Source organism: Oreochromis niloticus, linkage group LG20, assembly GCF_001858045.2.
Source record: "Oreochromis niloticus isolate F11D_XX linkage group LG20, O_niloticus_UMD_NMBU, whole genome shotgun sequence".
Lineage (NCBI taxonomy): Eukaryota > Metazoa > Chordata > Actinopteri > Cichliformes > Cichlidae > Oreochromis > Oreochromis niloticus.
In genome coordinates, this window is record NC_031984.2 from 36,019,707 (window position 1) to 36,032,396 (window position 12,690).

Here is a 12,690-nt window from a genome sequence, read left to right on the forward strand (position 1 = left end):
TGCAGCTGAGAATAGGTGGGTCTTCAATCTGGATTTAAATAAACTGAGTGTTTCAGCTGATCTGAGGCTTTCTGGGAGTTTGTTCCAGAGATATGGAGCATAAAAGCTGAATGCAGCTTCTCCGTGTCTGGTTCTGACTCTGGGAACTGATAAGAAACCGGATCCAGATGACCTGAGGGATCTGGAAGGTTCATACTGGGTCAGGAGGTCACTGATGTATTTTGGTCCTAAACCATTCAGAGCTTTATAAACCAGCATCAGAACTTTACAGTCTATCCTCTGACGGACAGGCAGCCAGTGTAAAGACCTCAGAGCTGGACTGATGTGGTCCACTTTTTTGGTCTTAGTGAGGACTCTAGCAGCAGAGTTCTGAATGAGCTGTAGTTGTCTGACTGATTTTTTTAGGTAGACCTGTAAAGATGCTGTTACAGTAATCAAGCCTACTAAAGATGAATGCATGGACTAGTTTTTCCAGGTCCTGTTGAGACATCAGATCTTTTATCCTTGAAATATTCTTGAGGTGATAGTAAGCTGATTTTGTTATTGTCTTAATGTGTTTTTCTAAGTTTAGGTCTGCGTCCATCACTACACCCAAATTTCGCGCCTGGTTTGTGGTTTTTAGGTGTATAGATTGAAGTTCTCTGGTGACCTGTAATCGTTTTTCTTTGGCACCAAAGACTATTACCTCAGTTTTGTTTTTGTTTAGCTGGAGAAAATTGTGGCACAACCAGTCATTAATTTCCTCAATGCATTTACCAAGAGCCTGTACAGGGCCTCGGTCTCCTGGTGACATTGTGATATATATTTGTGTGTCATCTGCATAGCTATGATAGTTTATTTTGTTGTTCTTTATAATCTGTGCCAGTGGGAGCATGTATATGTTAAACAGAAGGGGTCCTTGGGGAACTCCACATGTGATACTTGTCTGCTCAGATGTGAAGTTACCTATTGATACAAAGTATTTCCTGTTTTCTAAGTATGTTTTGAACCAGTTTAGTACAGTTCCTGAAAGACCTGCCCAGCTCTCCAGTCGTTTGAGTAATATGTTGTGGTCAACTGTATCAAATGCTGCACTGAGATCCAGTAAAACTAAGACTGACATTTTTCCACTGTCTGTGTTCAGACATATGTCATTAAACACTTTGGTCAGAGCGGTTTCAGTGCTGTGGTTCTGTCTAAAACCTGACTGGAAGGCATCATAGCAGTTATTCTGTGTTAAGAAGTAATTGAGCTGTTGAGAAACTGCTTTTTCAATGATCTTACTTAAAAATGGGAGATTTGAGATCGGCCTGTAGTTGTTCATTTGTGTCTTGTCAAGATTGTCCTTTTTCAGTATAGGTTTTATTACAGCAGTTTTTAGTGATTCTGGAAACACACCTGACATTAAAGAAAAGTTGACGATCTGTAACAGGTCTGACTCCAAAGTCTTTGAGACCTTTTTGAAAAAACTTGTTGGCAGGACCTCTAAACAGCAAGAGGAGGAGTTCAGTTGACCTAAGATGTCCTCCAGGTCTTTGCTGTTAATAGGGTAAAACTGTTTGATGGTGTTTAAACAGTTTTTTGGTGGACACAGTACATATCCTGGATCTGCTGTTGATGTACCAATTGGTTGTCTAATCTTTTGGATTTTTTCTGTGAAGAATTTGGCAAAGTCATTGCAGGCCATGGTCGAGTGAAGTTCAGCTGCCACTGACACAGGAGGGTTTGTTAGCCTGTCAACTGTAGAAAATAAGACCCGAGTGTTATGACTGTTTTTAGTGATGATGTCAGAGAAGTAGGACCTCCTTGCACTCCTCAGTTGTAAATTATAATTGTGAAGTTTCTCTTTATAGATGTCATAATGAACCTGGAGGTTTGTTTTTCTCCATCTACGCTCAGCTTTCCTACACTCTCTTTTTTCATTTTTCACCAGTGTGGAGTTTCTCCATGGAGACTTCTTCCTTCCAGAGATAACCTTCACCTTAATGGGAGCAATAGTGTCCATTACATTTAACATTTTAGCATTGAAGCTGGTGACGAGCTCATTGACTGAACCTCTGGACAGGTCAGGTGTTAATGGGAAGACCTGGTTAAAGATCTCACTACTGTGTTCAGTTATACACCGTTTTGTGATTACTGCTGTTGATATATTTGTGTGGGCTGAGATTTTACTTTCAAAGAAAACACAGTAATGATCAGACAGGCCCACATCAGACACAGTAACCTTTGAAATGCTCAGGCCCTTGGAGATCAGTAGGTCAAGAGTGTGTCCTCTATTATGTGTGGCCTCTGTTACATGCTGAGTCAGCCCAAAGTTGCCCAGAGTGTTACTCAGGTCTTTAGTCCCTTTGTCCTGAGGGTTGTCCACATGGATGTTAAAATCCCCAACAATAATTACACAGTCGAAATCAACACAGATCACAGACAGCAGTTCACTGAGGTCATTAAAAAAGTCTGTGCAGTATTTGGGAGGCCTGTAAACATTAAGAAACACAACTTTGGATGGGGCCTTCAGCTGTAACGCCACATATTCAAAAGACTGAAAACTTCCAGGAGATAGCTGCTTACATTGAAATGATTCATTAAATAAGACAGCAACCCCTCCTCCTCTCCTGCTCACCCTGGCCTCACTGATAAAACTGTAGTTAGGAGGGGTCGACTCGATGAGGACAGCTCCACTGTTACTTTGGTCCAACCAAGTTTCAGTTAAAAACATAAAATCAAGGCTGTGCTCGGTGATTAAATCATTGATTAAAAATGTTTTCCCAGCTAAAGATCTAACATTTAATAAAGCCAACTTAAGTGTTTTAGAGGTATTATTTGCCCCCTCGTGTTTGGGAGCAGTCTGTGGCACACAAGGTATGTTTACTATATTTAAAGATCTTTTAGAGTGCAGCTCTCTGTGTTTTGACCAGGCCACATGTCTCCTTCTGTCACCTAAAAGTACAGAAATTTTAAAACCTTCTAGTAAACAGGGTCCCAGCTTCTCCTGGGAAAAGTCACCACTGTCATAATCCTCGCAGCCCGGACCCTCCACACATCACACATCAGACTGCGGAGACAGAGCATGAAGGTGGTAAGGAGGAACTAAGGGGGGCGAGGCTGCGCAGTGTAACTTTGATTGCTCTGTTGAGGGCGGGGCCCGATGGCGAACCTTTGGCTGCTCTGGTGGGGGGTTTATGGGGGACAAAAGGGATTGGGCCGGGGGGTAGATCTGAGCCCAGCATTGACCCGCTCCATCATCTCCTCAGTGAATTTCAGGTGTGGGGAGGAGGGAGAAAGGGAGGGGGAGGAGGGTGATGACCTGTCAGGGGTTTGGGGGACTGGGGAAGGTCGTGGTCCCTGGTCCTGGTCGTTGGTGTTGTTGAGAGAGTTGGAGGCAAATAGGGACCCCTCTTCTTGCCTCAGACATCTCTCCTTTCTGAGGCTCTTCCCGGGTGGGGGCAGATGGAGCTCCTCCTCAAGGTTTCTGCTGGGCTTTGTTTGTTCTTGGAGTACTGTTTGTTCCTCTTTATGAGATAACTCCTCGTTTATCTCAGCTTTGGCACCAAGCACAGATGGATGACGTATGGAATAAAACAGGTTGGAGGTGAACAGTTTCACCCCAGACTTGTTAAAATTAAATCCATTTGCTTTAAACAGATGCCTGCATTCCCAAAAAATATTAAAGTTGTTGATAAAATGCACTGAGTGGTCAGTACATGCTGATATGAGCCATTTATTCAGTGCAAACAACCTGCTGAATCTCTCGTCTCCTCCTCTGACAGGCGGTACAGGTCCACTGATGAATACAGCTGCATTCAGAGAGTTTACAGTATTTAATAATCCAGTAAAGTCCCGTTTCAGAACCTCCGATTGTTGTTTGGACACATCGTTTGACCCTGTGTGCAGAACAATATTTGTCACAGTTGGATATTCATCTGCAATCTGAAGAATTCTCTCCTTCAGGTTGTTGACCATATCCTTAGGAAAGCAGAGGACTTTAGTGTTCTTACCGCACATCCTTTGTACATCCTTTACGGCAGAGTCACCCACAATCAGAGTTTCAGGCCTAGCCTTTAGCTTTCCCTGTGGCCTTTTACTTTTCAACAGATTTTCAGACCTTACTTCGCTACTTTTAGATGGATGGTTGTCTGATATAGATGCAGGGTCCTTTGATAGTGGAGCAAATCTGTTCTGCAGTTTCACATTCAGTTGTTTTGGAGGTTTGTTGTTAACCTTCCTATTCACGGTTGTCCAGTCCTGTTTCCTCCCGTATACAGGGGTAGAAGAGCTTCTCTGTCTCGTAGGAAGTGAAGGCCAGTCGGTTTCAGAGATTTCAGCTCGCTGTGCTCTGCCTGTGATACGTCCTCCCCCTTCCAGGAGACATGATTTATGTCTTGGTTTTGCACCAGGACAGTCCAAGGGGGGATTTTCGCTTGATGATTTATAATAATGCACAGAGTCTACTTTCTTGGTCATGTTATCTGTGCTCCTTAGCTGTGTACTAGCTTGATCATCGCCATTGCTTTGAATCAAAGGCAAGGTTGTTTCATTTCCACACAGTCCATTTACCTCCACATTTACTTCTAAGCGATGAATTTTTGTCTCCAGTACTGCAATCTTCTGCAGGAGTTTGTGGTAGTCATCTGTGGAGAGGGAGGGCATCTTGTTGCTAGTTAGCCTAGCGGTTAGCACCTTTCCAGGCTATTGAGGCTGTTCGGTGCCCAGACGCTGTAATCAGGCTTCAGCTGTGTCTAGGCCACAGACACACGGAGCGCTGAGGATAAGGTAACTAAAAATGTTGCTGTTTCTGTTAAGAACACTTTAGTCCTAATGATCTATAAGTGTCCAGAAGCTCTCGCAGGTAAGCTCATACAGAAAAAAGGGAAAAAATCAGCATAAAAATCAATAAAAGAAGCAAAGCATATGAAGAGCAAAGAGAGGAAGCGTCCACACTCACAAAAGGGGGCGGGGAAGCAAGCATATTACAAGAGCTTTAAAAATCCTAGAACCTAGAACTTATCATCAGTAAACAGCCAAGAGAGCAGCTTGAGGGCTTCCCTATCATTGCTGGGGATTTTAATCACCTATGTTTGAAATCTGTAAACCCGAAATTCCACCATAACATTAAGTGTCCTACCAGGGGCACAGGATACTGCACCGTGTGTACAGTAACATCAAACCTACAAAGCAACACCCCTACCCCACCTGGGACAATCTGACCACCTCTCTCTCCACCGGATTATAAGGCGCATTAAACGAAACAGATAAGTCAGATCAGTCAAACTTTACTCAACTCATTCTTCTTGCTTCCTCCACTTCTGTACCATTGATTCATTAATGCTGTATTCTATCACAGCTGCTCTATTCCCATGTTGTTGCAGTATATTAATGACTAACCTGGTATTGTGGATGGATTATCTCAGTTGTTCTCCTGACTGAAGTTTGGTCCGTTTACAGCATCCTGCCATGCGATTGCATTTGTCTCTAACCACCAGGAACCCTCAAATCAACTTTTATCGAGTGGAAAAAAGTTGCAAAATTGTTGCAAAAGACATTGCAAAATATGTAAATCAGACGAGTCGATCCCACACCGATCCCGGCATTTTCCTAGACATGATTGGGATGTATATTTTATGCAAATTTGTAAAAATCTGTCAATCCAGGTGGAGACTATTGGAGATGCATACATGGTGGTGAGCGGCCTACCTGAAAGGAACGGAGACAGACATGTGGATGAAATTGCCAAGATGGCTCTGGATCTGGTAGCAGCCGTCAGACAGGTCTCCATTCCTCACATGCCCAATGAGAGGCTTCAGCTCAGAGCTGGCATCCACACAGGTCAGAGGAATTTACTAAGACACAGCAGATGTTTTCTATGTTATAGAAAATTATCATCTCTGTGGGGATTGATAAAAATGTGAATCACTACAGTGACCTTGGTCAGGTGCTTTGTGGTAAGTACCATCTAGTAAAGCAACCATATCAGATTACAATTCCTGGATATTCACAATCCTCAGAGGAGGATTCTGTTGAAAATCTTAAACATTAAAAATGTTGGCATCCTCACGGAGCTTTAATTGTGTACCATCAGAACAAAGCCGCAACATTTATTGGAGATGATAGACATCAGGTAAACTCAATAACACTTAGTAGCTCTTGCAGAGCCTATATCCAGGTGTTTGAGTGCTTTTTAGTTTGCATACAGTATACTTACTCTTCAAACAATTTCAAGTTGTCCACATTGTTTGAGCATTTACACAGTCTTTACAGTTCCTTAAGCATTATCCAGCATTAATTCAATCTTGTACTTTCCACATATGTGAGTATATAAGGGTCTGAGGAACATCTGATTTACATTTGCCAAATCTCCTCTTGAAGGTTGTCTCCTTGTGCAGTAGTGCATCACGTTGAGAGTGGTTGCTGTTTTTAGAAACTTCATTTGCACTCTGTGAAACTCCCACAGTGTTTCCGTGCACTCGTGCATCTGCAGTCCATGGTGGAGCTCCTGATCATGCGGTCATAACAGAGCCCTTTCAACTTAAATTTATTTTGGAAGAATTTTGAAATTGCAATGACGGTGGGGAGCAAAGATTTTGTTGGCGTATCTGTTCTCCTTTCGACATGTTAATAGATTCTCACATTCTTGCAACTTGTGACAATGGATGAGCCTGAAGTTTGTTTGTTTTTTTTTGGGGGGGGGGGGGGGGGGGGGGCATCTGTGCTGCCAAGATTTTTGCAAGGCAGTCACTCACAGGGTAAACTAACAGGGTTTCAGTTGAAGACACAGTTTGCTATTGGTTCTGTTTTGACACAGAAACAGATTTTTGGGCTCTGTTTAAGTTTGTTGTTCATGTATACATTCTTGAACAGGACTTATAAGGAGCCTATATGGAGTGCTGGGAGCAGTCCAGATGTGCACAAAGAGACAACCATGAAGGGAAGATTGTAAAAATTTGAAAAAGGTACAGTTTTTAACTTTTATGGATAAAGCAACAGACGCTTTTGATTAGAATTTGTATTTCAGTTTCTAGTTTTATTTTGCAACACAAGAGGCTACTGACAAACGCAAAACACCGAGTCTAACATGAGGTATGGCAGTTCAGACAGTCTTCATTTTTTCACTGCTTGGCACACACACAGCTGTGTGAGCCGCAGCTCTCATGCTTGCTTTCAGCCACTTGAATGTTGCTCTGACTGCTTCTTGTGCATGGCCCTTGGTTCCAGCGTCCTACTGTGTAAAATAGGGAAGGCACAATAAGGTGATGGCTGGCAGCCATGCGCCTAACATGCACCAAGCCATCTAAGCCTATATACACATTGTGAATCTGCCAGAAGCGAGTGTGGTGAAAAACCTGCGGCATGGGATAAGCAATGACACCTCATTCACTTTGTTTTAGTCAGCGCACGAGCATATAGAGCCGTCTTTGTGCAGCTCTCCTATTACACTCATCTCCAGCATTACAGCCAGTTCCTTCTGAACTACTTGTCTTTTATTTACAGATAATCTGTAGGACCATGAACACACTGTTACACCTGGGTGAGTTTCAAAGTGTTGAGTGTGGTGTGAATGGGCAAGGGAGAGAATACCTCTGGAGAACGCTGTTGTCTGAACCAGCGTGACATGGTTATCGCAACGGTCTTTCCCCAGGGTCCACAAAGATACAGGTTCTGTCTCCCTCCATGCTTTAAGGGGTGGACCACCCCTGTCTGAATGCACCACTTTATAGTCAACATCACTCTCTCACTGCATGACCACAAAAGGTCCTTGCCACTTGGCAGATTTGGATGAAAAGAGTAATACAAGTACTTTATACAAGTACCATCCACAGAACACACACCATCCGCCTAGAAGATCCACCCGGCAGAAGCGTCCTGGCGTTTGCACGAGTTCCCGTGAGTCAGGGCAGTGCATGTAGCCATAGATTGGTTAGTGTGTGCCGTCGCTCAGGCATATCTCTCATGCTTGCTTTTAGCCACTTTAATGTCACTCTGACTGCTGCTTGCAGCTTTTCTCCTGTCTCCACAAGCCCCTCACTCCAAGTGTCCTATTGTGTAAAATAGGAAAGGCACAATTAGGTGATGGCTAGCATCCTGGCACCACCCCTCCCAGCTTAGCCACAAACCACACCCCGCCACCACATATTTTACAAAAATTACAGTTGATATGTCGTTGCTTTTTTTTCCAGTCTTCTTTCTTTGATGAATGTTCTGAATGTTTATCGCTAAAGGTTTTTTTTAGAAGATTGTGAAGTGTTGCTTCTTTTTCTCCTGCTACACAGGTCCATGTGTGGCAGGAATAGTGGGCTACAAGATGCCAAGATACTGTCTATTTGGAGATACCGTCAACACAGCCTCTAGAATGGAATCAACCAGCCTGCGTATGTGAATCTAGTCCCAATATACAAGAACACACACAGTATAGCACAATATAGTGGAAATGAATTGAAACTAAATAGACTGTATGTGTTGTATTAGAAATTGGTACCAAAAACAGCTTTCTTGGCTCTTTCTTGCACAAATATACAAATACAAATCTGGAAAATCTTAAATCTTTACATGATTTTATTTTCTGTTTATTTTAATTTTTCTTTATGCCAGCTCAGAAAATCCACATCAGTTCAGAAACATACCTGGCTCTGATCAAAGACAATGCTTATGAACTGCAGCTTCGTGGGGAGATTGAGATTAAGGTAAAAGAATTTCCAACCATGCCATAAAATTAAACTCCTGTATAACTGTGGGTTAGTCTGATTGAGATGGTATCATTAATATTATTTTATGTATTTTAAGAACCTTCCAAATTTAAATTAAAAGACAAAAAAGTGGAACTTGGTGGAAATTTTATGTTTGTTAAAGAGTCTTCAGCCCAAGTTTTTATAAAACATCTTCTTACTTCATGTTCAACACAAGTCTACTTTGAGAGATTTCTTAAAATTTCCACATATACACAAAAATATGCAGTGCTTAGTTTTAATTTTGGTGTTTTTGGTGAACAGTGCCTTGTCATCGCTCCTTTTTCACGTGCAGTCTTCTCCTGCCAGGGTAAGGGCAAAATGTATACATACTGGCTGATTGGCCACAAGAACTACAGCGTGCAGAATGACAGCCTGGTTTGCCACTGGAATCCCAACATGGCCAGAAAGAAGAAGATGTTAGCAGGGAGCCAGGTATCTGTGAGCAATGTGAGTTAAAGTGCTTTAATATTCTGAATATGTTCCATTAGTGAAGCATTCGTGCATGTCCTCCAGCTTTTGTCCTACATAGTTTAACATTGAGCCTTAAATGTTTGTTCTGCTGTGAATAGCACTGTAGTCATTCATTTGTTGTATAAAAACAGGTTTATACTAATTTGTTCCCATTTCCTTATTTTCCTTATATTTCTGTGTTACATCTTCCCTGACCAACTTTAGGTGTCTATAAATTTACATGTTCATCAATTTATTACAATTTTGTTTTGATATTTTTATGTTTGTGTTCTGTATGTATATGTTTTTACTGCAATTGTCTCACGTGGGTATTACAGCAATTAACCCATAGTGTAAGCACCAAGCTAATGAAAACTGGTTCTCAAAGCATGTTACAATCTTGTTCCAGATGTTAGCATTATTTTCTCATTGACTTATGGTAAATATACCATTAATATACCGTTTTTTTTGTACTCTGAGCACTCAGAGTGCTTTACACAACTTGCCTCATTCACCCATTCACACCCATTTGCATAAGCACTTTTTTTCTATGCTCTTTCCTATTCCAGTGCAACACATCTTCCAGTGTCTGTCAGTGTCCTCCATCCATCCAACCATCCATCTTCTTCTTATCCAGTTCAGCTTCACAGTTAGGCTGGAGCCTATCCCAGCTATTATAGATCAAGAAGAGGGGTACACCCTGGACAGATCACCAGTCTATTGCAGATACACTGGTAGATTGATAGTTTTTTAACCCCACATGTTACAGCGCCCGGAGGCCAGTACATGGACATGAACTCAGATGTGGATACAAGTATGGGAAGCAAGGATAACTTTTCTCACAACTTTATTTGGTAGCACAAAGAAACAAAACATGCCCCAGAGCTCATGCGGCAACCAGTTTGCGGGGTTCCGTATCCATAGTCACCAGGACCTGTGGAACCTCCTCCTCAGGGCTGAGACCCTGGCCGTGCTGCCAGGTGATCCTTGGCCAGGGTCACCACCAGATCCAAGGGCCGGTGGCAGCAGACCCACTCTGCCATTCCCACTGAGAGCTCCTCCATGAATTGTTCCAGGACCACCATATTCACCAACTGGGTCTCCTCTTTTGTGGGAGTTAACTTTGTCTGGCTCTCAGACTGGTTCTACAGGTTATTTTTACAGGTGGCCACTGGCTGCTCCTAGTCCATAATAGCAAGCTCCACCACCATTTGTGCTAGGGCCTCCACCAGTTGTGCAGGTCACATATCCGTCATCACGCAGATTTGGGTTTGGGCACCACTGGAGCACTAAGGACTTCACACACAGCCAGAGGGTCATGGTGAAGTACGGTTTCTTTTATTACTGTTTTGCACACAAACACTTTAGCACATGCAGGCCGGCAGTTCCAACCCATCTCTGGTGCTACTTCCTGCTCACTGCTTAGCTCTCCTCTTCAGGTCCTGGAATAGGAGAGGCAGAAATTACACAATTACTGCCCAGTGTGATGACGGCCTCCCCTGGGCCTGCCCCCTGAACCCATTGTTTAACATCACAATAGAATCTTATCTTAAAGACCTCATACTATTGTATCACACCAATAGAACACTTCACTCTCAGACTGGAGGCTTATTTGTGGTTCCCAGGGTAATTAAAAGTAGAAAGGGAGGCAGAGCTTTCAGCTTTCAGGCCCTTTTCTGTAGAACCAGCTCCCAGTTAGGATTTGGGAGACAGACACCCTCTGTACATTTAAGATTAGGCTTCAAACTTTCCTTGTTGATAGAGCATATAGCCAGGGCTGAATCAGGTGACCCTGAATCCTCCCTTAGCTCGATACACTGACTGTTTCTTTTTTGCTCACGCTTTTTCACTCATTGTGCCCCTTTCTTCATCTCCCCATCTCTTAATTGTTATTCGTCTCTGGCTCTCCATATTCACCAATTCATCTCCCTCCCCTCACACCCAACCAATCACGGCACAGATGGCCCCGCCCCTCCCTGAGCCTGGTTCTGCTGGAGGTTTCTTCCAGTTAAAAAGGGAGTTTTTCCTTCCCACTGTCACCAAAGCGCTTGCTCATAGGGGATCATGATTGTTGGCGTTTTCTCTGTTTTCTCTGTATTATTGTAGGGTCTTTACCTTACAATATGAAGCGCCTTAAGTCAACTGTTGTTGTGATTTGGTGCTGCATCAGTACATTTTAATTTAATTTAATTGAATAGCTAAAAAGCTTCAAAAAGGCATTGAACTGAATACATTTATAAGAGCAAAAACACTTAACATAATTTTATTTAATGACACTTATATGACACAGTTAGTGTGGCTCTATCATCTAATACCAAGTACACAATTCACCTCATAGTCAGTATTGCTGCCAGTAGCAGTCTGGTGCAGTGAATTAATATATCCCCACAGCACCATCACAAACATACTTTTAATGTTATTTTTTGTTGTTCACATTTGTACGCAATATAAATTGATAAGAAAATTTCCCAACCTTGTTATTCATAATTCGGGTGGTTTTAATGTGGAAAAAGAGCGTTACAGGCAGATTACAGAAAACAGTGCTAATGTTTAGTATATACTGGGACTAATGGGAACATAAGATATGAGAGTGGGACAGTTATATGATTGGTCATATGGTATTCTTGTAACCCTCTTCCAATATTATGTTAATAAAAACAACTAAACTAAAACTGACTATGATGAATAACAATCATATGGAGTTGTGTAAAAAGCAATGTATCTTTTCTAATATGAATGTGCCTTACATATGTACTTATGCCAGTCATCAGTAACAGTGCAGAGTCTGACCGAGAAGGCTACCACTCCGGTTTCTCTTCTCATGAACCAAACTTCGCCACAGCCACCACAAGACAAACCTGGCAAAAGAATGGCAGCTCAGATGGAGACCTACAGCAGCAGCTGCAGTACCCTTGGCTCCATGATCGGAGGACTGCAGGGAGGAGATAAAAGTCCTCAACCCAGCCAGCATAGCAGTGGACTCAAACCTGATCTGGTTCCTGTCTCCAACCAACATGTGTAACCAATAACTCTGCCAGCATAAATAAACCTAAGAAAATGTGAGAAATTAGTTTGTTGCAGGTAGTGCTATAACAGCTAAATGACATAGTTCATTGTCACCTGACATAAAAAGTTTCAACTCATATTAATTTCCTTCCTGAACTTTTGAGTTGGAAAGACTCACTCGTTCCAAGTATTACAAAGAAAGTTCGACATACTGTTAGCATTCTGTCATCAGACACACCCCAACAGTGTCAATCAGGCCGAGCAGACACACAAAGGTGGTTATCTATGGAGAGAACTTTGACTCAAAAATGGCCTGTATTTATATAGCGCTTTACTAGTCCCTAAGGACCCCAAAGCGCTTTACACATCCAGTCATTCACCCATTCACACACACATTCACACACTGGTGATGGCAAGCTACATTGTAGCTACAGCCACCCTGGGGCGCACTGACAGAGGCGAGGCTGCCGGACACTGGTGCCACCGGGCCCTCTGACCGCCACCAGTAGGCAACGGGTGAAGTGTCTTGCCCAAG

The 12,690-nt window shown here is 42.7% G+C and overlaps 1 protein-coding gene across 1 annotated transcript in view; it reads left to right on the forward strand.

Moving 5' to 3' along the window:
• The window catches only part of LOC100709004 (uncharacterized), a 52,969-nt gene extending 40,476 nt beyond the window's left edge, over nucleotides 1-12,493 (forward strand). The window contains exons 6-10 of the mRNA XM_025901751.1: nucleotides 5,628-5,802; nucleotides 8,244-8,342; nucleotides 8,563-8,654; nucleotides 9,006-9,146; nucleotides 11,914-12,493. Of these exons, the coding sequence (XP_025757536.1) occupies nucleotides 5,628-5,802; nucleotides 8,244-8,342; nucleotides 8,563-8,654; nucleotides 9,006-9,146; nucleotides 11,914-12,171 (765 nt within the window). The 3' untranslated portion in view covers nucleotides 12,172-12,493. The remainder of the gene's footprint in view (nucleotides 1-5,627; nucleotides 5,803-8,243; nucleotides 8,343-8,562; nucleotides 8,655-9,005; nucleotides 9,147-11,913) is intronic.
• Nucleotides 12,494-12,690: the final 197 nt, after the last annotated feature.